General features: G+C 42.0%; 2 protein-coding genes across 6 annotated transcripts in view; one reads left to right on the top strand and one right to left on the bottom strand.

Annotated features, from left to right (window-relative positions):
- MMP23B (matrix metallopeptidase 23B) overlaps window positions 1-5,509 on the top strand; it is a 14,125-nt gene extending 8,616 nt beyond the window's left edge. The window contains exons 6-8 of the mRNA XM_066563793.1: window positions 639-749; window positions 2,234-2,360; window positions 3,528-5,509. Coding sequence (XP_066419890.1) covers window positions 639-749; window positions 2,234-2,360; window positions 3,528-3,702 — 413 coding nt within the window. The 3' untranslated portion in view covers window positions 3,703-5,509. The remainder of the gene's footprint in view (window positions 1-638; window positions 750-2,233; window positions 2,361-3,527) is intronic.
- Window positions 5,485-24,898, bottom strand: LOC136565290 (cyclin-dependent kinase 11B). Of its 5 annotated transcripts, none has more exons than XM_066563787.1 (20): window positions 24,844-24,898; window positions 23,470-23,601; window positions 22,170-22,285; window positions 21,747-21,871; window positions 20,445-20,583; window positions 19,817-19,947; window positions 17,920-18,042; window positions 16,244-16,342; window positions 16,011-16,139; window positions 15,204-15,269; window positions 14,120-14,295; window positions 13,382-13,472; window positions 13,049-13,170; window positions 12,493-12,598; window positions 11,295-11,416; window positions 11,046-11,153; window positions 9,642-9,758; window positions 9,128-9,276; window positions 7,746-7,935; window positions 5,485-6,256 (listed from the first exon to the last, which is right to left on the bottom strand). In XM_066563787.1, the coding sequence occupies exons 2-20, from the start codon at window positions 23,578-23,580 to the stop codon at window positions 6,164-6,166; spliced, it is 2,313 nt and encodes a 770-aa protein (XP_066419884.1). In that variant the 5' UTR covers window positions 23,581-23,601; window positions 24,844-24,898; the 3' UTR covers window positions 5,485-6,163. The 5 variants fall into 5 exon arrangements, with proteins under 5 accessions (XP_066419884.1, XP_066419886.1, XP_066419885.1 ...); XM_066563789.1 differs by having other exon boundaries at window positions 14,120-14,289; XM_066563788.1 differs by having other exon boundaries at window positions 16,244-16,339.

Below are 24,898 nucleotides of genomic sequence, written 5' to 3'. Positions count from 1 at the left end.
GCATTCCCCTGGGGTCTCTCCAATTTTTGGAGGATGCAGCCTCCTTTTTATCCCAATTTCCAGCCACATTTCCCTTCTCTCTTTCCCCATTTCTGAGGTACTTGAGAGGTTCAAGCCTGATACACCTGATACCAAAGATTTCCCTCCCTTTAATTTTTAATTCTTATGGAATTTAGGGGGTTTTCCCCATTTCTGAGGTACTTGAGAGGTTCAGACTTCCTGATACCAAAGATTTCCCTCTACTGTATAACCCTCCCTTTAATTTTTAATTCTTACTGAATTTAAGGGTTTTTCTTCCCCATTGTTTCTTTCATCTCTCAATGTCTAATTTCATTTATCAGCAAACCTAAAGTTTATTTCTAAAAGCAAATATCTCTTTTCATTCATCAATCGGTGGAATCCTTCCCATTGTTTCTTTTATCTCCCAGAGCTGGTTTTTTTATCTACCAGCAGCTGGTTTGGAAAGACAAATCCACCTTTCCTCTCATGGGGAATCGCTGTGCCTTGCTTTTCTCTGTGAAATGTGGTGTCACTCCTGCTTTGGAGCCCTCCCCATCCCAGCTCCTCCTGGTCCCTTCTGACGTTTCACCTCCAGCTGGTTGTTCAGCCTCCCTGACAGCTCCTCTGCTCCGCTCCAGGCTGCAAGGACAGGTTGTTCATGTGCCCAGCGTGGGCTAGGAGGGGATTCTGTGAGCAGCGCAGGAAGCTGATGAAGAAGCACTGCCCGGCCACCTGCGACTTCTGCTACGGTACCGGGGCTGCTCTGGGGCTGGGGAGGGGGGAAATGCACAGAGAGGGGGGAAAAATGCACAGGGAGGGGGTAAAAATACACAGGGAGGGGGTAAAAATACACAGGGAGGGGGAAAATACACAGGGAGGAGGGAAAAGTGCACAGGGAAGAGGGAAAAGTGCACAGGGACAGGGGAAAATGCACAGGGAAGAGGGAAAAGTGCACAGGGAAGAGGGAAAAGTGCACAGGAAGAGGGAAAAGTGCACAGGGAGGAGGGAAAAGTGCACAGGGAAGAGGGAAAAGTGCACAGGAAGAGGGAAAAGTGCACAGGGAAGAGGGAAAAGTGCACAGGGAAGAGGGAAAAGTGCACAGGTAGGAGGTAAAAATGCACAGGGAGGGGATAAAAGTGCACAGGGAAGAGAGAAAAGTGCAAAGGGAGGAGGTAAAATGCACAGGGAGGAGGTAAAAGTGCACAGAGAGGGGGTAAAAGTGCAAAGTGCACAGAGAGGGGATAAAAGTGCACAGGGAAGAGGGAAAAGTGCACAGGGAAAAGGGAAAAGTGCACAGGGAGGAGGTAAAAGTGCAAAGGGAAGAGTGAAAAGTGCACAGGGAGGAGGTAAAATGCACAGGGAGGAGGTAAAAGTGCACAGGGAGGGGGTAAAATGCACAGGGAAGAGGGAAATGTGCAAAGGGAGGAGGTAAAAGTGGGGCTGGGACAGGCAAAATCTTCATTTCGTACCAGGGATCAGTGACACAAATGATCCAGCTCCAAGCAGCACGACACAACAGAGATGGAGTTTTGTACAGCTGAGAGCAGATCCAGGCCTGGAATGAGGAATAATCCAGCATTTCTGGAGTGGAACATGAAATTCCTCTCTGGAATTTAATTCCTCTCTTCAGCTGAGGCAGGGAATAGCAAGGCAGAGAGAGGGGCTGCAGGGATGGGGCAGAAACAGGACAGAAACATCCCCAGCACAGGACAGGACAGAAAGGTGATTAATAGAGGGTGTTAATCACCTTCTCCAGCCCCAGCTCATGGATCCAGGTAAGGAGCTAATGCAGGGCAAGTTGCTGCAGCTGTGGCAGATAAATTGAGTTCAGATAAAAAATTGCTGGAATAAAAAAAGGAATAAAAAATGGAATAAAAAATATTCCTTAGGATGTCCTGGATAACCACTGCATCTTCAGCACAGGGGGTTTTGGGGTTTTTTGGGCCACATTAATGAAAGATGCAATTGGATAATTACAAAGCCAGATATTCCATACACTGGACTGTTCACATCCTCTTCCACAGCTGTGAAAGGGACAAGATGATTTTTTATTACACCACAAAATTTTTATCTTTGCGCATCAATCGTGTTCTCTGTCCACCCAAGAACCGCTCAGGAAGAGGAGGCGCTTTTCAATTTATACTTTTAAAGCTCCTTAAATGATGATTTTCCGAAAGGCTTTTGGGGGGAGAAAGCTCCTTCACTGCTGCCATTTCCTCCTCTCCCTGCACAGAATTCCCATTTCCAACGGTGCCCCCCACTCTGCCCCCACCAAGGACCAAAACCAAGACAGTGTCTGAGGGCAGGAACGTCACCTTCCGCTGCGGGCAGAAAATCATCCACAAAAAAGGCAAAGTCCAGTAAGTGCTGTCCTCATCCAGGCCCTAGGAAACTGCAGATGCCAAAAAATCCAGGAGGAAAAATCAGAAAAATAGGGTGAAGAAGAATGGAGTTTATAATCTGGAGCTCAAGGAGGATAAAATCCAATATATATATATTTATTTCTTTATATAAATATAAATATATATATTTTGTATATAGCACAAAGCTATTTCCTACTATCAAACTGAATTCCCTGGCTTGAATATTTATATTCTTTAAATTCTGCAAAATAGTTATTAAAATGTTATATATATATATATATACGTCTATATATAATATATATAAATAATATAATTATATAATATATAGTATAATAAATATCTATAAATATAATAGCAATAAATGTATAGTAATATAAATAGATATAGACATAATAATTATGTCTATATATATACTATATATTATAATATAAAACTGAATTCCCTGGCTTGAATATTTATATTCTTTAAATTCTGCAAAATAGTTATTAAAATGTTATATATATATATATATATATATATATATATATATATATATATATATATATATAATATAATTATATATTATATAGTATAATAAATATCTATAAATATAATAACAATAAATGTATAGTAATAGAAATATATATAGATATAATAATTATATACTATATATTTTATATAGTTTATACGTATTTATATTTTTATAATTTTATTTTTAGTATTTTAATATTTCTACAATTTTCTATTTTTTAAATATAAATATTTATATTCTTTATATTCTGCAAAAAACCTGTAAAATTTGAAGTTTACCCTTTCAGGTTTTAATTAGTTGGTTGTTACTGAAGTATGAACAGGTTCTGGATGGATCTAAAATTTAGGTTGGCTCAAATCCATGAGGACCCAAATTCCCATCAACTTTCAGAGATTCAAACTCCAGAATCACTCGTGATTATGCCCTGATTATCCACCTGAAATAAAGAGTAAAACTCAACTGTGTTTTGCTAAAGACTCTGCTCTACACTTATTCAGCAAAATTTATGAGTAGAAATAACTAATATTAGTAGAAATAAATAATAATATTTCTATGAGTAGAAATAACTAATATTAGTAGAAATAAATAATAATATTTCTATGAGTAGAAATAACTAATATTCATGTTTAACTTGAATATTTTTCTTCTGCCAGCTGGTATAAAGATAAGGAACTTCTGGAATATTCCTACCCAGGTTATTTATCCCTAAATGAAGATCACATGAGCATCATTGCAAACGCAATCAATGAAGGAACTTACACTTGCATAGTGAAGAAAAAAGAAAGAATCCTGACTACTTATTCCTGGAGAATCAGACTGAAGCACTGAGCCAGCCCTGGATTCAGCTCCTGCTCCTGTTTCCAGCTGGTTTTTTGGCATTTTAGATTTAATCTCCAATAGTGCAACTGAATTCTTCATCAGCTGCTTTGGTACCTTGGGCTAAGCAGCCTCTGGGACTGGTTACTGGAATGTCAAACTCCTCCAGATTCCTTCGAATGATAAAGAATTTATCAACTATTTGCTGTACAGAGAATTAAAAACGGTTTTTTTTGTAAGAAAAGCGTCAGGTGGAGCTGTGTGAACTGCTGCAAACCAGGAGCAGACTCTGCCCAGCCCCTGGCACAGTGGATGGCAGGAAAAGGACAAATGGAACACTCTGAGTGTTTTCCTGCCATTTTTACAGAACAAATTACACTGCTAAGCCTTAATATCACTTTTCTTTCACTGGTCAGGAGGATGAGGGTCACACAAACCCTGCTTTGCTCCTTGTTCCAGCATGTTCAGTTCAAGAGCCCACAGAGCAGCTCTTCCCCCAGGTGGATTCCTGTGGTTTGAGGGTTTTCCTCTTACCCCAAGAGCCATTTCTTGCTCAGAGTTTGGTCCTTGAGGGGTTTGAGCTGCTCAGTTTGGTCCTTGAGGGGGCAGCACTGCCCAGTTTGGAAATTAAGGGTCTGCACTGCCCAGTTTGGTAATTAAGAGTCTGCATTGCTCAGTTTGGTAATTAAGGGGTCTGAGCTGCTCAGGTTTTGGTCCTTGAAGGGTCTGCACTGCCCAGTTTGGTAATTAAGGGGTCTGCACTGCTCAGTTTGGTTCTTGAGGGGGCAGCACTGTCCAGTTTGGTAATTAAGGGGTCTGAGGTGCTCAGAGTTTGGTTCTTGAGGGGTCTGCATTGCTCAGAGTTTCGTAATTAAGAGTCTGCACTGCCCAGTTTGGTCCTTGAGGGGTCTGCACTGCCCAGTTTGGTAATTAGGGTCTGCACTGCTCAGAGTTTGGTAATTAAGGGTCTGCACTGCCCAGTTTGGTAATTAAGGGTCTGCACTGCCCAGTTTGGTAATGAAGGGCTCTGAGCCTGGAGCCCTGTGGGCCTGGGGTGATTTCCTCCCTCAGGAGGAGGGGACAGTGCCCCATGCAGTGCCCATGCAGTGCCCCATGCAGTGCCCATGCAGTGCCCCATCTGTGCCCCATGCAGTGCCCCATCTGTGCCCCTTGCAGTGCCCCTTGCAGTGCCCCATTTGTGCCCATGCAGTGCCCCATGCAGTGCCCCATGCAGTGCCCCATGCAGTGCCCCTGCAGTGCCCCATGCAGCTGGAGAGGAGCTGGGGCAGGGAAGCTGGGAAGGGAACAGCTCCATGTAAACCCAAACCATGCACTGGGGTCAGGCTTGAATCCTCCACAGCTTCCCTGCACTCCTGGCTTCCTGGGGAAGCTTCTGGAATCAGGAATGCTCAGCTGTTTCTCCTTCAGGCTGAGGGGAACGGGGAGTTTTGGTTTCCCCCACAGGAAAACATCCAGACTGCTTTCCCCAGCTCAGCCCTGCCCCTCTCCAAAACGGACTGAAACTGATAAAACGTTCAGGACTGCAGTCAATCCTGGCTGGCCTGGTGCCCAGCTGTGGCTGCAGGACAATGTGGTGTTTTCCAGATCTCCCTGTTCCCAAAACAAAGTGACAGCTTCACAAATCAGGGGCTCCAGAGGATGAGATTCCAGCAGGATTCCTCCTCTCCTCTTTCCCCAGAAAGGACTGGAATGTGGCCTTGCACAACCACTAAAGCTGAGTTCTTCTCTGGATGGAAAAAGGGCATCTATAAAAAACCAAACTTGCACAGAAAATAAAGTTTCAAGTCTCCATATTAAATCTTTTTGATTTATAAAACAATAGAGTAATTTGTTTTGCACCACTGTAAATACATTTACAGAACAACAAAAAAGAAAAATCTGGTGAGGGAGTATCAAACCCAGCCCAGCTCTCTCCAAGGATACAAACCTCATCATTGTAATTTTTCTTTTTGCCCCAAATATATTCAGACACAAACAATTTATTACTTAAAATAAAAACTCAACTCTCTTTACTGTCACCAACATCCCACTTTGCTGCATGTGAAGCAATGAAATCCTTCACACTATTAAACAATTGAAAATGTGTTTTAATTCTACAAATTTACAAGGAAAAAAAAAACCCAAAACAAAACAAACTCAACAAAAAAATAAACCAGAAACTGTTCTAGGACTGTTTTTTCAAGTTGTCCTTTGTCACAGTTTGTGATGATCTGGGGTTTTCAGGTAACTCCAGTCCTCTAATGGAATGCAGCAGTTGAACTCCACATTGATTTATAAAACAAGAGCCTTGGAATCCGTGATAATCTCTGAGGTTTTTTCACAGGGAAAAACATTTGGTGCCCCTGACACAGAACAGAACTGGGGCACCCCAATCCACTCACATGAATGGTGCTTTGTTTTTGTTTTGATTTTTGGGGATTTTTTTTCCCCCCTCCTTTTTTTAATGTTGAGTTCAAAACTTGAGGCTGAAGCCAGGTCCTGCAGCAGATGCTCCTTGATTGGTGGTGGTCAGATGGAAACCTGTGTCCTTCAGGTCATCATCACCCTGTGAAAAGCAAGCACAGGGCACGGATCAGCTGCATTTACCCACCCAAAAATCCAAACAATCAAAATAAAGTATCTCGAGATGAGAAAGAAATGTTTGATTTAGGGCCATCACAGTTAAGGTTGATACTGGGTTATTCATAATCTTTAAATATTGCTGTTTCAAAATTTGCCATTGCTAAAAGCAGTTGGAGTGTTCCTAGTTCTGAACCCACTTTTGACTGCATGAGAAAGAGAAAAAAATGAGTCTAAATAAGTGTAAACTTCACTCATTGAGATTCTGATCCAACACTCAGTCTCCATGGCAGTGTTTACACCCTGAAAAATCAAGGCTAAATCAACTTTTTGTATTATTTAAACTGTAAACTGACTTTGGAAAGGGAAGCTGGACTCTCCCTGGGCTTTGGGAAGGAGACCTGGACTCTCCCTGCCAGTCCAGGTGAATCTCAGGATCCCAACAAAATCCCAGGGCAGGCCCTGCAGCTGTGCCCAGCTCACCAGCAGTGACTTTGGGAAGGGAAGCTGGACTCACCCTGGCTTTGGGAAGGAGAACTGGACTCTCCCTGCCAGTGAGGATCCCAGGCAAAGCTGAGGCCCTGCCCTGTTCCACACTCACAGTGCCTGTAACCCTGTTCCACACTCACAGTGCCTGTAACCCTGTTCCACACTCACAGTGCCTGTAACCCTGCTCTGTTCCACACTCACAGTGCCTGTAACCCTGCTCTGTTCCACACTCACAGTGCCTGTAACCCTGCTCTGTTCCACACTCACAGTGCCTGTAACCCTGCTCTGTTCCACACTCACAGTGCCTGTAACCCTGTTCCACACTCACCAGCTGGCTGTAACCCTGTTCCACACTCACAGTGCCTGTAACCCTGCTCTGTTCCACACTCACAGTGCCTGTAACCCTGTTCCACACTCACCAGCTGGCTGTAACCCTGTTCCACACTCACAGTGCCTGTAACCCTGTTCCACACTCACAGTGCCTGTAACCCTGTTCCACACTCACAGTGCCTGTAACCCTGCTCTGTTCCACACTCACAGTGCCTGTAACCCTGTTCCACACTCACAGTGCCTGTAACCCTGTTCCACACTCACCAGCTGGCTGTAGCCCCTGTTCCACACTCACAGTGCCTGTAACCCTGCTCTGTTCCACACTCACAATGCCTGTAACCCCTGTTCCACACTCACAGTGCCTGTAACCCTGCTCTGTTCCACACTCACAGTGCCTGTAACCCTGTTCCACACTCACAGTGCCTGTAACCCTGTTCCACACTCACCAGCTGGCTGTAGCCCCTGTTCCACACTCACAGTGCCTGTAACCCTGCTCTGTTCCACACTCACAATGCCTGTAACCCCTGTTCCACACTCACAGTGCCTGTAACCCTGCTCTGTTCCACACTCACAGTGCCTGTAACCCTGTTCCACACTCACAGTGCCTGTAACCCTGTTCCACACTCACAGTGCCTGTAACCCTGTTCCACACTCACCAGCTGGCTGTAGCCCAGCCCTCCCTCGGGGGGCCTGGGGCTGGTGCCCCTCTTGACCCTCTGCTGCTCGCTCTTGGCTGGCCAGGTGGGGAACATGGAGGGGTCGATGGGCAGCGGGGTCTCCCTGAAGTACTCGTGCTTCAGCCCGTCCTCGGCCGTGATGCGCCGCGCCGGGTAGTACGTCAGGAAACTGCCAGGGAGCACAGCAAAAGGAGACTGGAGACCCCAAAACTGCCAGCAATGCTCCTGAGGGCTTTGTGATGAACAACAGGATTCTGGCATTGGGTACTGGGGATGGTTCTGTTAATGGTGTTGGGTGGAATTCCATTGATTTGGTGGAATTCCATTGGTTGGGTGTAATGGGGTGAGCAGGTATTGGGTATAATTCTATTACTTGGTATCATTTTATCACTGGGTATTGGTTGTAATTTATTGCTTTGATATCATTTTATCCCTGGGTATTGGGTATAATTCCATTAATTTGGTATCATTTTATTACTGGGTATTGGGTATAGTTCTATTACTTGGGTATCATTTTATCACTGGGTATTGGGTATAATTCTATTAATTTGGTATCATTTTATCACTGGGTATTGGGTATAATTCTATTACTTGGGTATCATTTTATTACTAGGTATTGGGTGTGATTTATTACTTGGGTATCATTTTATTACTGGACATTTTGTATTAATTTAGTGCCATTTTATTACTGGGTATTGGTATCATTCTATTAATTTGGTACATTTTATTACTGGACATTGGGTATTAATTTGGTATAATTCTATTACAGGACATTGGGTATAATTCCACTCATTTGGTATAATTTTATTACTGGGCATTGGGTATTAACTTGATATCATTTTATTACAGGACATTGGGTATAATTTCATTAATTTGGTATTTTTTTATTACTGGACATTTTTGTATTAATTTGGTATCATTTTATGACTGGGTATTGGGTATAACTCTATTACTTTGGTATAATTTAATTACTGGGTATTGGGTACAATTCTATTACTGGGTATTGGTATAATTCTATTAATTTGGTATCATTTTATTGCTGGACATTTGGAGACATTACCTAGTCTCAGAACTATACCCAATACCCAGTCATAAAATGATACCAAATTCATAGAATTATACCAATACCCTTGGACAGACAGACAGAGCTCCAAAGGGACCCAGGGTAATTCCATTCGAATATTTTACAATTTTTGCTGTTTCAGAGAGATTTTAGCCATTCTCCTAACACACCAGATACTCCTGTAACACAGTGTTAACCACACAGCCTGGGCTTGGCTTTTCAAACCTTTCCCAACACAGAGAACATTTCTGTTTTCCTGCCCAGAAACGCCCAGGGATGCCTGGAGTCTGGCACTCACTTGTTCATGAGGTCAAAGCCCTGGTCAGAGAGCAGAGCCCCGAATCTCTTGCGCAGGTTGTTGTAGGGATATTCTGTGAAGGTCATTTTCTTCACTGCGGGCAGCTCGTTGTAACCAGGCCAGATCTTTTCACTGGGAGTGCCCAGATCCTGCAAATTAAAATTAAAATACCCCTTTAATAAAGGATTGCACTCTTGAGTGTATTAATTTATGTATTTATTCATGAGGAGTTGGGAATTATCCAGAGAAAACAGACAGAACAAATCGTGGTCTCAGCCTACTCAAAGTGTGGTAAAGCAGATTAAATGACTTTTTATTAAATGCCTTTTCATTCAATAACTTTTCATTCAATAACTTTTCACTAAATAACTTTTCATTCAATAACTTTTCATTCAATAACTTTTCACTAAATAACTTTTTCTTGAGGCTGAATCTCTGTTAAAGAACAACAAGCACTACTCCAATGCTCCTGTTTCTAGAACCAGTCAAAATCCCCAAATATTTTGAAAATTACCTTAAAAACTTTGTTAATCTGGTCGATTTCTGACTTCCCTGGGAACAGAGGCTTCTGTGTCAGCAGCTCCCCAAAAATACACCCCACTGACCACATGTCTATGGCTGTGGAATATTCCTGGAAAGAAGGGAAATCAAATTGCACCTCAGGAAAATCAGGAAGATATTTTCCCTGAGTTGTCTGTAGGGATGCTGTGGCTCCTGGGGGTTTATTTGGGGTTTTTTTGAGCAGAACACACATAAGCAGTCCCATACCCAAGGGCCAGGTCTCAATTATTCTCTCAATTAATATCTGACTGTAATTATTTCAAGTTTCTAATGATGGATTATGAGCCATGTCCACCAATCTCTCAGGATGAAAGGTGAGAAGGCTCCTCACTGATCCCTCTCTTTTCCACTCACAAACAAAGCAGCACAGCTGACAAACCAGGAATTTTCCTGGCAGGGCTCTTGAGCCCTGATTTCACCCAGGTTTCAGTTATCAGCAGAGAACATTCCAGAAGAGTGCCACCACCTTGTCCTGCTCAGATGTCACAGGTTTTAGACGAATTTAAAAGGACATTTAGAATCCATCAGCACCGAGCACATCAGCATCCCAAGGGAGAAAACCCACCTGTGACCCTCCCATGCTCTGTGTGGGGAGGATGGAAGGGTTTTAGATGTCATTAGGAGGAAAAATTATTATTATTATTATTATTATTAGTAGTAGTAGTAGTAGTAGGAGTAGTAGTAATATAATATTTCCATTATTAGGAAAAATATATAATATACTAATATATGATAAAATTATATAATGAAAATAATATTATAATAATAGATTATATATTTAATAATAGATAATAATTATATATTTTAAAATATACAATAATTATATATATAGTAATGTATAATAACAAATCATATAATAATAGTGATGATAATGATGATAATGATAGTGATGATAATGATAGTGATGATGATAATAATGATGATAATAATGATGATAATGATAGTGATGATGATAGTGATGATGATAGTGATGATGATAATGATGATCATAATGATGATGATAATGATGATGATAATGATGATGATAATGATGATGATAATGATAATGATAATGATAATGATAATAGTGATAATAGTGATGATAATAGTGATGATAATAGTGATGATAATAGTGATGATAATAAATAATGATGATAATGATGATGATAATGATGATGATAATAATGATGATAATGATGATGATAATGATGATGATAATAATGATGATAATAATGATGATAATAATGATGATGACAATCAGGATTTACAGCTATCCATCCATAGCATTCACTGCTCCCCTTGGATCCTGCTTTCTCAAACCCAGTCAGGCGTTCCACAGCTGCATTTTCCCTGCTCCAGCAGCCAAAGCAGAGCTCACCTTTGCTCCCAGCAGGAGCTCTGGAGCTCTGTACCACAGGGTCACCACCACGGGCGTGTAGGGCTTCAGGGGAGAGCCGTATTCCCTGGCCAAGCCAAAATCTCCAACCTGGAAGGAGAAACAGCAACACCTCCAGCACTGCTCATCACCAGCAGCGCCACCGCACAGGGATCTGGGCACAGCTCTGCCTCTGCAGTTCTGCAGAGGGAATTTATCCTGATTTCATCTTTTTTTTCTCCTAATTCTTACTTTTAAAATGCCTGAATGGCTGAGCAGCAGGTTGGAAGTTTTCAAGTCTCTGTGAAGGATCCAGTTGTCATGGAGGTGTTTGACCCCTCGTAGTAACTGAATCATCAAAGTCTTCACTTCTCCTGGAATGACAAAAAATGGGTGGGAGAAATGAAAGAAAGAAAGAAATGGTTAAAAAATGCACTGAAGAAAATAAATAAATAAATAAATGATTTAAGAATGTATTGAAGAAAATAAATAAATAAATGATTTAAGAATGTATTTAAGAAATAATTCAATAAATGGTTAAAAAATGCACTGAAGAAAATAAATAAATAAATGATTTAAAAAATGCATTGAAGAAAATAAATAAATAATGATTAAAAAATGCACTGAAGAAAATAAATAAATGATTTAAAAATGCATTGAAGAAAATAAATAAATAAATGATTTAAAAATGCACTGAAGTAAATAAATAAATGATTAAAAATGCATTGAAGAAAATAAATAAATGATTTAAAAAAATGCACTGAAGAAAATAAATAAATAAATGGTTAAAAATGCATTGAAGAAAATAAAGAAATGATTGAAAAAATGCATTGAAGAAAATGATGAAAAATGCACTGAAGAAAATAAATAAATAAATGATTAAAAAATTCACTGAAGAAAATAAATAAATAAATGATTTAAAAATTCATTGAAGAAAATAAATCTACCTTTAATTTGTGTTTTATTGGTTTGGAGGGCAGGAAGGAGTGGCCAGTTAAAGCACAGGAAAGCCTGCACTATCAAAATGTGTCACAGAACAGCAAAATTCATTTGGGCAGCTGGAATCCATCCCAACTGTGCTCAGAAATGACTGTCCCTGGTAGGAAGCAGCCAAAATTCAAGGCCAATGGCATTTTCCAGCCCAGCACAGGTGAAACCCCCCCAGTTTCACCCCAAACTGGAATCACCCGCAGCTCCCAGCACCAGGCTCAGCCCACACCTTCAGCTGGGGCAGCTTGTACAGAATAAAAGCACAGGCTCTGTCCTGGATTCCTTTAGGAACTCCATGAAAAACCAACCCCAAAGGCTCCTTTCTGCTCTGGTTTGTAGCTGAATTTCACCAGGGAAAGCCAGGAAACCTCAGTTCCAAGGAAGCCAGGACACGGCACAGCAACACCAGGCAGCGCCCAGGCCCAGCAGGGCCGCCCTGCAGCTCTGGGAGCGCCGGTACCTGGCAGGAACGGCTGCTTCATGGTCTCCATCAGGCTCTTCAGGTCGTGCTCCACGTAATTCATCACAATGTAGATTTTATCCATGTTGCTGCCCACAACGATCTCCTGCAACGCACAACCAGGTGAGCAAAACCCACACACGGCGTTTAAAAAGCACCCAGAGTCAATGTGGGAAAGGTACTGGAAAGAGGGGAGGGGCTGCCATTGGGAAAATCCTGAAAAATGGGATTTTTTCTATTAAAAACCAGCTCATTTTTGGTAAAGCATCAGATTGTGCAGCCTGGGGTGTCTCTACAGCCTTATGAGCAGCACACAACTGTAGTTTTTCTAAAATGTAAATAAAACTAATTTTTTTTTTTTCTAAAATGTATTTTTTCTATTAAAAACCAGCTCATTTTTGGTAAAACATCAGATTGTGCAGCCAGGGATGTCTCCACAGCCTTATGAGCAGCACACAACTGCTCACAGCAGCAAGATCTGCCAGGGTTGCTGATATTTTCATATTTAAAAGGAATATTTCAACCAAATCAAAGCCATCAAAGATTGCAGCCTTACTCTGACAGTGACAATGTTCAGGTGCTGTGCTTTCAGAATTGTATTTATTTCTCTCAGAGATGTGATGGGGAAACCTTCCTTCTCCTTTTCCATTTTCAGTCTCTTCAGAGCCACGATTTCATCTGCAAAGGGAACACATTTCCCATCCCACAGTTAAAAATTCCCATTACCAGGTGTTCTCTCACTCATTGTCTGTGCTGCTCTGCCTCGAAAATCAGCAGCTTGCTGGTGAAGAAATATTTGCAAATCATATTTGAAATATTTGAAATAGCAGAATGGTGATTTGCAGCCCTAAATAAATACCCTGAGGAAGAGGAGGGCTCTGATACCCACCAGTCTTTTTGTCCTTTGCCCTGTACACCACACCATAGGTTCCTTCTTCAATCCTGTTCAAGCACTGGAATTCCTCCACGCTGCGGCATCCCTGAACAAAACCACAGGGACAGCATTTACCCCTCCAGCATTTACCCCTGCAGCATTTACCCCTCCAGCATTTACCCCTGCAGCATTTACCCCTGCAGCATTTACCCCTGCAGCATTTACTCCCCCAGCATTTACCCCTCCAGCATTTACTCCCCCAGCATTTACCCCTGCAGCATTTACTCCTCCAGCATTTACCCCTCCAGCATTTACTCCCTCAGCATTTACTCCCCCAGCATTTACTCCCCCAGCATCTGGGAGAAGGTTTTGCATTTCAAAAACTTCAGCAACTTCCCAGTTAAAATTCACCAGAAGAATTCAGCTACAAACCAGAGGATAAAGGAGTCTTTGGGGATTGTTTTTCATGGAGTTTCTAAAGGAATCCAGGACAGAGCCTGTGTTTCAGCAGATTAATTCAATTATTCCATTCACTTCTGCACAAAGGCAGCAATTCAGCACCTTTCACATGATTAATTAGTAAAAATCTGGTTTTTATTAGTATTTTTACACTTTGCTGTTGGCTACATAAAGAAAAACCAGTTTCTGTTGATGGTAACAGAACTCTCCTCTCACAAGGACCCATTTCCAGACAGCAATAGCAAGATAAGAGATCTCAGTGGTATCAGAAATGCTGAAGGGGTGATTCCCTACCTGCAGGGCAGGGAGATACTTGGGAAGCTCCTGCTTCAGCTCGATGGGGGAGGAGGCTGGAGAATCAGGAATGTATTCCCCTTCTGTCATGGCATTGGAGTGAGGGGAGCCTTCCCCCAGCTCCTCCTCCTCCGCCTCGCTGCCCGCAGAATCCCGGTCAAACCTCGACTCTGGAACTTTAACAGTCAGAATCAGTGCTGGAAAGAGGAGCTGTGAGGATGAAATGAACTCAGCCTGAGGTAAATAGAGGTGGTGACATTGAGCACTGCGGGGCAGAGGAGGGTGGAGAAGCCAAATTTCCCCTCTTGGCAGAGGTGACGCTTTCAGAATTCACCTGCGGTTCCCAGTGTGAATGCAGCAGGTCAGAAAAATCAATCTTTGCACCAGAATGGAAGAGAAAATTTACTAAAGATGTCTCATTCTCATTCTGGGTCTCATTCTCTGATTTTGATTCCAGTGTGAATGTATCAGGTCAGAAAAATTAATTTTGCACCAGAATGGAAGAGAAAACTGACCCAAGATTCTCATTCTCATTCTGGGTCTCGTTCTCTGATTTTGATTCCTGTGTTAATGCAGCAGGCCAGAAAAACCAATCTTTGCACCAGAATGGAAGAGAAAATTTACTAAAGATTTCTCATTCTGGGTCTCATTCTCAGATTTTGATTCCAGTGTGAATGCAGCAGGTCAGAAAAACCAATCTTTGCACCAGAATGGAAGAGAAAACTGAGCCAAGATTCTCATTCTGGGTCTCATTCTCTGATTTTGATTCCTGTGTGAATGCAGCAGGTCAGAAAAGCCAATCTTTGCACCAGAATGGAAGAGAGAATTGACCCAAGATTCTCATTCTGGGTGTCATTCTCTGATTTTGATGAGAAGACAAAAGAACACAAAATGAAAGAGAAGGAAACATCAGCTCATGAGATTGATTCCCTCTAAACACAAAGCTTGAAGCAGATTTCAAGGAGTTTCTGAGTTTGACATGAGAATAGCACTCTGATATTTGAAGTATTTGTAGAAACAGGTTTGTCTAGCTGCAAACACCCAGCCCAACACTTCCTTCAAGCATTCAGTATTTGCATTGTACCAACTGGGATGTGGTTTCCATTCTCCCGTTCCTCCTCTTCGCTCATTTCCTCCTCGCTCACCTCCTCTGCAAAACAGAACCGAGTTTGAGTGGGAAAAATCCCCATTTCTGCAGCTCCCTGGGAGGCAGATCCCTGCTGGAATCCTCTCCCCTCTCACCAGGCTTCTGCACCGTCAGAAATTCACAAACAGAAATTCTGTTTCGCTCCCAACAGGGAACACAACTTTGACCAATTCTCTGGGAATTGGGATGCGGGCAGGTAAATAAATAATTAATATTTCCTTATTCATTGTAATTATTTTAAAGAAAAACACCCAGCCATCAGAGCCTCTACTCTTGTGCCTTTTCTTTACTAATTAATGACAAGAATGGCTGCACTTTTCTGAACTTTGTGTTATTATGCTCATTCATTTGGAAAAAAAATAAAAAAAAATCTGAAATTTGCAACAGAAAAGAATTCAAAATGACAAAAATGACCAAGACCTTTGGATTTCACCACCCCCCAAAGAAGGGCAAATTGTGCTCTGCAGGGTATTTGATGTGTCCCAGAACCACCTGAACTGCTGACAAAAATGGCTCTCAGCTTTCTGCTCTGGCTTCTTAGATGAAAATTGGTATTACCTCTACCAAAAGGATAGAATGGGACTTGGACTTGGGTGTTTTCTTTTTAGTTATCTTGACCTGTGAGGTCTCAGCCTAGCCTAGACTAAGAGAAAAGGAAAATGTTCAAATAAAACAACCAACAGGATGAGGAAAATAAAAATAAAATCACACAGGTCCTGCAGGCCTGCTGGGTGAAGCCCTCACCTGCTGATTGCTCAGACACCTCCTCAGAGTTGCTTCCTGTCTCCTCCTCCTCCTCCTCCTCCTCTCCCTCCTCCTCAGAGCCTTCGCTGCTGGACTCTTCCTCCTCCTCTTCTGAGCCTGATCCAGATTCTGTCCAGGAATAATCAGGCACTTTACACTCACAGTGTTTGCTCAGCAGAGACATGAATTACACCTGTACAGTTAATTACAGCTCCTAAATTGCATTTCATCACCTGAGGAGGACTCTGCTGAGCTGGTTTTTCTCTCACTGTCACTGATGTCTTGCAGGTCTGACAGAGGATCCCTCTCTTCTGGTTTCTCTTCTTTTACTGCTGAAACCACAAAAATTAAAAACACAGTGCTAATTGAGTATCCTTTCCAAGCCTCTGAATTCCCAGCTAACTGCTTCACTTTCTGCTGGCATTAAATCAGTGCTGAATATTCAGTATTGGAAATTCAGAGCACTAAAAGATAATAATAATAATAATAATAATAATAATAATAATAATAATAATAATAATAATAATAATAATAATAATAATAATAATAATAATAATAATAATAATTTCACACTCTGCTCAATGACAAACAGCTTTTCTGAACTGCAGTGGTGCAGGATCAACAGCCAAAAATATGGAATAATACTGACCCGAATTTTAAACACGAGGTGTTCCTAAGATGAATTAAAATAGGGGAAAAAGGGGAAAAAAGCACCATGGTGACAAAAATCACCAGAGCAGGGTCCCTACACTCTGGTTACTGTCAGTGCCCACTGCTCCAGGGAGCACCACGAAAAAAAATCCCTGGTGCTTGATGGGGCAGGAGCTTCCCAGGCCTTGCTGCCTGCCTGCAGCTGGAATTGCAGATGATTCCATCCTGCTGAGTGCCTGCAGCTGGAATTCCAGATGATTCCATCCTGCTCTGAGTGCCTGCAGCTGGAATTGCATTGATCCCATCCTGCTCTGAGTGTCAGAATCTGGAATTGCACTGATCCCATCCTGCTCTGGGTGCCTGCAGCTGGAATTGCACTGATCCCATCCTGCTCTGAGTGCCTGCAGCTGGAATTCCAGATGATTCCATCCTGCTCTGGGTGTCCACATCTGGAATTCCACTGATTCCATCCTGCTCTGGGTGTCAGAATCTGGAATTCCACTGATTCCATCCTGCTCTGGGTGTCAGAATCTGGAATTCCACTGATTCCATCCTGCTCTGGGTGCCTGCAGCTGGAATTCCATCTCTACAATTAATTCCACTGATTCCATCCTGCTCTGGGTGCCTGCACTTCTTTTCAGAGCTGGACATGTCAGCAAGGCAGACTCAGAGCTTTCCTCCTTCTAACAAAGGCGTTTTGGTGTCCCTTGTGCAAATTCCCCACCCCCAGAACCTTCAGGTGGGATCATTTTCTGACTTGGAAAACAAAATTCACCATCTCAGCAGAACTCTGCATTCAGAATTTAATTCTCCTGCAAGATGACAGAACCAGCGATGCTCACACTGATCCCTGTGAGGTCACTTTTTAAGGTAATTTAGCTCCTAACCACAAATCCAACTGGAGCTGGAGTAACCAATCCCTTTTTAACCTGCAAGGCAATTCAACTGCAGGATTTTAAAAATTCAGTCAGCTGCTTCTTTCACCACTGAACAGGGGCTTAACTCCTTTTGAAACTTTTCCAATGGCTCCTCCTACCCCTAAATATCCCATTTATCACTTGTGCATCTCCTGCAAAACCAGCACTGCTTTAGGGAAGAGACATTGGTGAAGATCCCAGCCTTACAGCGAGGGGCTGAGCTGGACAAGATTGAACTGAGCACCTGGGATGTTTGGTTGAGACTAAAAATGAACTGAATTGGATTGGATTGGATTTTTTACCCCAGCTGTCCCCCAGTAGTGTAGAGAGGCAGATGCTACCTGGTTTCCTGCTCTCTCCTTGCTCAAGCTTGTCTCTCTGCTGGCGCAGGGGGCTGCGACTCCAGGGTCTCATTTTTACTTTGTCTCCATATTCTTCCCTCACTGTTCTATGGTGTGCAGAAACTAGGGAAAACAAAACCACAAGAAATTGTTACATCTGCCTAATTAGAGTTGTCCTGGCTGCCACAGCCACCTGATTGGAATGATTTTTTTTTTTTATTTTTTTTTTATTTTTTATTTTTTAAACAGGGTAATAGGGAAGAGTGGGAGAGGAACCTACTTCAATCTGGGAGAATGAAGGGTTTTGGTTGATCTCAAATAAAATATGGATTTGTACTGCTTAGAGAAAGCTGCTGCCACACTTAGAAACAGAAGCAAGCTGCCCTGTAAGTTACACAATAAACACCCTAAATCTAAAGCATTAATGCCAGAGAAAGAAGTGGAAAATATGTAAAAGAATAAAACCAGCTGAGGTTTAGAAGGAGCTGACAGAACATTCAGAACAATAAAATCAATGAAATTAAAAGTTACACAGATTGAGCACTATCAGCATAAAGGCAAGCACAAAAAGGAGCTGTTTGGTATGAGCTGAGCAAGAAAGAGAAAGCAAAAAATATGGTTTGTTCTGCTATTCCTGAATAATCTCTATCACCTGAGCACAGGAATGGGCTCTGATTTTTACCTCTGAAAGCTGGGCCAGAGATCCTTGAACCAAAAATGATCTGAGATTGCAAACACCCAACATGCAAAGAGTTCAGGTGCAGAACCTAAACTGCTCAGGCACCAGATAATCCCACCTGAGCCCCACTGCAGCATCTTCCATGCCTGGAGCACTTACATGACCTCTCCCCCTCTGCAATTTATTCCCCCAAATCCTTAAAACATTGAATTTTGAGGTTTCAACCTCTATCCAACTGAGTTAGACTCAGCCAAAGAGTTCAGAACCACTGGGGTTGTGCTGGGTGCACACAGTGGCACCTCCAGAAATCCTGATTTTATGGGAAATAACCCCTCAGAAATCCTGGTTTTATGGGAAATCTCCCCCTCAGAAATCCTGGTTTTATGGAAATCTCCCCCCCTCAGAAATCCTGGTTTTATGGGAAATAACCCCTCAGAAATCCTGGTTTTATGGGAAATCTCCCCCCCTCAGAAATCCTGGTTTTATGGGAAATAACCCCTCAGGAATCCTGGTTTTATGGGAAATCTCCCCCCCTCAGAAATCCTGGTTTTATGGGAAATCTCCCCTCAGAAATCCTGGTTTTATGGGAAATCTCCCCTCAGAAACCCTGTTTTTATGGAAATAACCTCTCAGAAATCCTGGTTTTATAGGAAATCTCCCCCTCAAAAATCCTGGTTTTATGGAAATAACCCCTCAGAAATCCCTTTTTTATGGAAATCTCCCCCTCAGAAATCCTGATTTTATGGAAATAACCTCTCAGAAATCCTGGTTTTATGGAAATAACCCCTCAGAAATCCCTTTTTTATGGAAATCTCCCCCTCAGAAATCCTGATTTTATGGAAATAACCTCTCAGAAATCCTGATTTTATGGAAATAACCCCTCAGAAATCCTGGTTTTATGGAAATAACCCCTCAGAAATCCTGGTTTTATGGAAATAACCCCTCAGAAATCCTGGTTTTATGGAAATCTGCCTGACAGGGGAGGCAAGGACTCACTGACTGATCAGCTTCTCAGGATATTTCAGGCCCACAACATCATCACACCATTTTATCTCCCCATGTAAAACTTACATTTCCTTTTCCCTCCCACGTCCCCACTTTAATATTTTTTAAATTCTGGTGCTGCTTTAATAGAAACCACTTTCTCCCCCTCCATTGCAGCCGTGTGTAAACAGGTGGGAAAGCGATAGTAAATATGATTTATGCAGAGGGAGTCACCTTCTCTCCTGGCCTCCCTCTCCTTCCTCCTCTCCTCAGCTCTCCTCTCTCTCTCCTTTTGCTCTCGCTGCTCCTTCTGCTGCTCCCGGATTTTTCTTTCCCTTTCTCTCTCCAGTTGCTCCAAACGATCTCTGGAAAATAATTTTTGTTGCTTACAGATTCAGCCGGTGAAGAGAAGGAAAACTGGTGTGCAGCACCAAACCACTGAGCTCAACTTCCTTCTCAACACCCACAGTTGTGCATCAGCCAGGAACAGGGGGAGTTTTGCAGCTGATCCTTTAAAACCCAGGTTTAAAAGACCCAGACCAGGAGTTCTCCACCCTACCAGGATTTAAGAAGAAATGAAGCCAGTCCAGTTAATCAATCCCATGATGATCCAGATAATTAATCCCCTGTGCAAATCTGGTTTGTACTTATTTTTTCAGGTTGATAAAAACCTCTAAGACCATCCCATCTTTTTATTCCAGTGAATTCACCTGGAATATCCACGGTAATAAAGCACTTAAAAATAACTAAAGTGAAGAACCCATTCCCAGGAACACACAAAGTTTTCCCTGTGGATTTTTTTTCTGGTTATTTCCCAATGCTCAGAAGAGGCAGGTGCTGGGGAGGGGAGGGATGGATGTACCTCTCCCTTCTGGAATGTTCCCTCGCCATCTCTCTGCGTTTCTGCCTCTCCCATTCATGCCGGGCTTTGTCCTGCTCTTCTCTGTGTCTCTTCCTACGCTCGTGCTCCCGTTCTTTCTCTTTCACTCTGGCGTGTTTCCCTTGGACAAACACAAATCAGCTTCAATTCCCGACTGTGACTGCTCCAAATAATCACAGAAAGCAAAACTCAGGGGCTGAAACCGATGGGAACCATTGCCATGAGCTCTGCTGTTTTCTCAAAGGGAAATTCCTGCTCTGAAAGGGGGATGGAAAGCCCAAAGTCTGTCAGGCTTTGCATGAATAATTAAAGTAAAAAATGGTTGTTATTGATGGGAATGTCCCTAGAAATGATATCTTTTTCTTTCTTGGCAGGTTCAAAGATCAGAGATCTTTCACTCAGTGAAAGCAGAGAAAATACTTGTATTAAAGTAACAAATGGCTGTTATTGACAGGAAGACAAGGGTAGTATTTCTAGAAAGGATATTTTTTTCCCTTGGCAGGTACAAAGATCAGAGATCTTTCACTCAGTGAAGCCAGAGAGAATCTTATCAAGGAGTAAAAGTGACCTCAGTGTCCCTGGCCCAAAGTGATTTCTGTCCTACTGCCATGAGCTCTGCTGCTTTCTCAAAGGGAAATTCCTGTTCTGAAAGGGGGATGGAAAGCCCAAAGTCTGTCAGGTTTTGCATGAATACTTGTACTAAAGTAAAAAATGGTTGTTATTGATGGGAATTTGTCTAGAAATGATATTTTTTCCCTTGGCATGTACAAAGATCAGAGATCTTTCACTCAGTGAAGCCAGAGAAAATACTTGTATTAAAGTAAAAAATGGTTGTTATTGATGGGAATTTGTCTAGAAATGATATTTTTTCCCTTGGCAGGTACAAAGATCAGAGATCTTTCACTCAGTGAAAGCAGAGAAAATACTTGTATTAAAGTAACAAATGGCTGTTATTGACAGGAAGACAAGGGTAGTATTTCTAGAAAGGATATTTTTTCCCTTGGCAGGTACAAAGATCAGAGATCTTTCACTCAGTGAAAGCAGAGATAACCTAATCAGGCTTCAAGGAGTAAAAGTGACCTCAGTGTCCCTGGCCAAAGTGATTTCTGTGCTCTGAACCAGGCTCACAGCCCCGCCATTCCCCCAAGGGCACTAGAACAGCCACAGAAATGAACATTTTCAATTCCTCTGTCTACATTTTCAATTCCTCTGCCTATGCCCCTGCTGGGTTCCCTCAGCCTGAGTCCCTGCTGTTTGTTCCACTCCCAGGGATGGCAGAAGCACCTTCTGCAGAGTGGCTCCTGTGCCTGCGTTTCTCTTTCCTCTTCTCATCCTTCCTGTGATGGGTTTTTTCCTTCCTGGACATTTGCTGGGGTGGTTTGATGGCCAAGGAATCGTCTTCTTCTCCCCTGGAAGGCAGGACAGCAGTGAGCTCAGGGAGGTGAAAGGGCAAATCCACAGATTGCCTTGGTTGGGAAAAAAATTCCCGTTTTATTTTGAGTTTCCACAATAAATCAAAACTGGAACACGACACTTCAATTGGTTACATCTGGTTCAATCCTAACCAGAGCTTCAAAAACGTGTTCTAGAAAAAGGATTTTCATTTCTAAAAGTTGATTTTCCTTTCAGATATTTGAAACCCTTTTCTCAGGATGTTGAAACGGTAATTTCAGGAATTTTTTCCTTGTTTTATTTCCTCATTCTCACCTGTCTTCCATGGAGTCCTCCCTCCTGTAGGGTGAGTTCCTGATGGTGATTTCCATGCGATGGTCCCTCAGCTCCCCCTCCTCAAGAGAGTCCCTCTTGGAGTCCCTGTCATCTGACTGAGGGAACAGGGGGAAAATCCATTCATTTCTATGGCTCAAAATGAATAAAAATTAAACATTCCTGAACTCTTCCACTGGTGGCTCAAAAATTCAGCCTGGACCGGTCACTGCTGTCAAATCCATTGATTTGTGACAGCAGCACTTTGAGCTGAGGTGCATTAATTTGAGATAATTAGGCAAAATTAAACAATGAGGAGGAGTGTAGTAATTATTGTGTGGTATTTTCTACAATAATTATTTTGCACACAGCTGTACAAAACCAAACAGCAACAGAAAAGTGATTCCAAACCCATCATTTTAACCCATTCTTCTGTAAAACCTTTAAAAGTTATTCCTTCAACTGCAAGACCCAGTTGATTACTTTATTTATATATTTTTTTATTTATTTTATTTTATTTATTTAAACATTGATTATTGCATATAATTATAAATAATTATCTAAATTTAAATTAACTACATTGGGTTTTTTTCTGACCAATAACCAGACAGGAAGATAAAATTTATTCCAAACCCATCATTTTAACCCATTCTTCTGTAAAACCTTTAAAAATTGTTCCTTGAACTGCAAGACCCAGTTGATTACTTTATTTCTATTTTTTTAAATTTATTTAAAATTAATTTATTTTATTTATTTAAACATTAATTGTTGCATATAATTATAAATAATTATCTAAATTTAAATTAACTACATTGGGTTTTTTTCTGACCAATAACCAGACAGGAAGATAAAATTTATTCCAAACCCATCATTTTAACCCATTCTTCTGTAAAACCTTTAAAAATTGTTCCTTGAACTGCAAGTCCCAGTTGATTATTTATTTTTATTTACATATTTTAATTTGTTTAAAATTAATTTAATTTAAACATTAATTATTGTATATAATTATTTGTAATTATCTAAATTTAAATTATTAATTAAATTAATTAATTCATCTTTTCTGACCAATAACTATAAGAAATCACAGGACATAATGCAAGACCAATGAAATCTTCACAAAGCATCACACAAAGCGTTTCTGTTAAACTTTGGAATCAGAGACCACACAGAAAAAACTTCAGCTGACAGAGCATCAGAAAAAATCACCAGAAAATGAGGACACAGGCAGTGCACCCCATTAAAATGCAGTTTTCTATTAATAAAGCAAATAATTTAATTAAATGAGTCCCAAAGGGCAGCTTACATTTTTCATACGTTTGATCTCTGCCTTCTCCTCTTGCTCCTTCCTTCGTTTCTTCTCCTGGAGAATCTCATCTAAAGTCTTCACCTTCCAAGAATCCTTTTCATCACCCATTTGAGTTCAAAGAAACACCCTCTGTAAAAGAAGGAGACACTGCCAAACCCCACAAATAAATCGAAATAAATCCATTTTACACCCATTTATTTATTGCTCTGGTTTTGAGTAAAGCCACCATAGAGTTGATTTATGGTGGACCAAAAACGTTGGTTTCAAACCCAAAGGAAAGACTCTGTAAGAGCTCAGGGAGCTGCTGAAGGGCACAAAAACCAATTTATGGCCAAGGTTTGGTGTCACACATTTAATAATGACCTGAGGGAACAAAGCTTGGGGGAAAAGGACACAAAGAATGCAGAATTTATGGGATATGAGGCAGAACACCTGAGAGAAGGAAGAAAATAATGAAGCCAACTGTGCCAAAATCAGCTGTCACTGAGGAGAAGGTAATTCCAGCACACCAGATAACGAGCATGAGAAGAAGAAGAATAATTAACCCATAGAAGACAGAATATTTAGGTTTGCTGATAAACGAAATTAGACATTGAGAGATGAAAGAAACAATGGGGAAGAAAAACCCCTAAATTCAGTAAGAAGTAAAAATTAAAAGGGAAAGTTGTACATTAGAGGGGAATCTGTGGTATCAGGAAGGCTGAACCTCTCAAGTACCTCAGAAATGGGGGACAACCCCTAAATTCCATAAGAATTAAAAATGAAAAGGGAGGGTTATACATTAGAGAGAAAACTTTGGTATCAGGAAGTCTGAACATCTCAAGTACCTCAGAAATGGGGAAGAAAAACCTTAAATTCTGTAAGAATTAAAAATTAAAGGGAGGGTTGTACATTAGAGGGAAATCTTTGGGATCAGGTGTTTTGGGAAGTCTGTAACTCTCAAGTATCTCAGAAATGGGGAAAGAGAGAAGGGAAAAAAATAAATTGGAGAGACCCCAGGCCCCACGGCCTCTCCCTTTATTGGCATAAAGCAAAAAGGAACTCCTCTGTTTCCTTTTTGGACATAAACCTCCCCTCAGAGCCCCCGGTGTGCCCCCAGCCCCGGGTGTCCCCTCAGAGGCCTCGGTGCCCCCCCGGTGTCCCTTCAGCGGCCCCGGTGCCCCCTCAGAGTCCCTGCTGTCCCCTGAGCAGCGCCGGGTGTCCCCCCGGTGTCCCCTCAGAGGCCCCGGTGTGCCCTCAGAGCTCCCGGTGTCCCCTCAGCGGCCCCGGTATCCGCTCAGAGCTCTCGGTGTCCGCCCAGCAGCCCCGGGTGTCCCCTCAGAGCCCCGGTGTCCCCCCGGTGTCCCCTCAGCGCCCCCCGGCCCCGCTCACCGCCGCCGCCACCGGGGACTGCGAGCAGCCGCGCGCGGGTCACGCGTCACTTCCG

Source organism: Molothrus aeneus, chromosome 21 (genome assembly GCF_037042795.1).
Source record: "Molothrus aeneus isolate 106 chromosome 21, BPBGC_Maene_1.0, whole genome shotgun sequence".
NCBI classification, from domain to species: domain Eukaryota; kingdom Metazoa; phylum Chordata; class Aves; order Passeriformes; family Icteridae; genus Molothrus; species Molothrus aeneus.
Note: the sequence above shows the minus strand (reverse complement) of the source record. Positions and strands in the feature narration are given on the sequence as shown.

Coding starts and splice junctions, on each gene's coding strand:
- LOC136565290 (XM_066563787.1), bottom strand. CDS start 23,580: ATGGGTGATGAAAAGGATTCTTGGAAGGTGAAGACTTTAGATGAGATT. Junction 20,584..21,746: donor CAGGAGCCACTCTGCAGAAG/GTGCTTCTGCCA, acceptor TGTTTGTCCAAG/GGAAACACGCCAGAGTGAAA. Junction 7,936..9,127: donor GGCTTTGACCTCATGAACAA/GTGAGTGCCAGA, acceptor GCTCCCTGGCAG/TTTCCTGACGTACTACCCGG.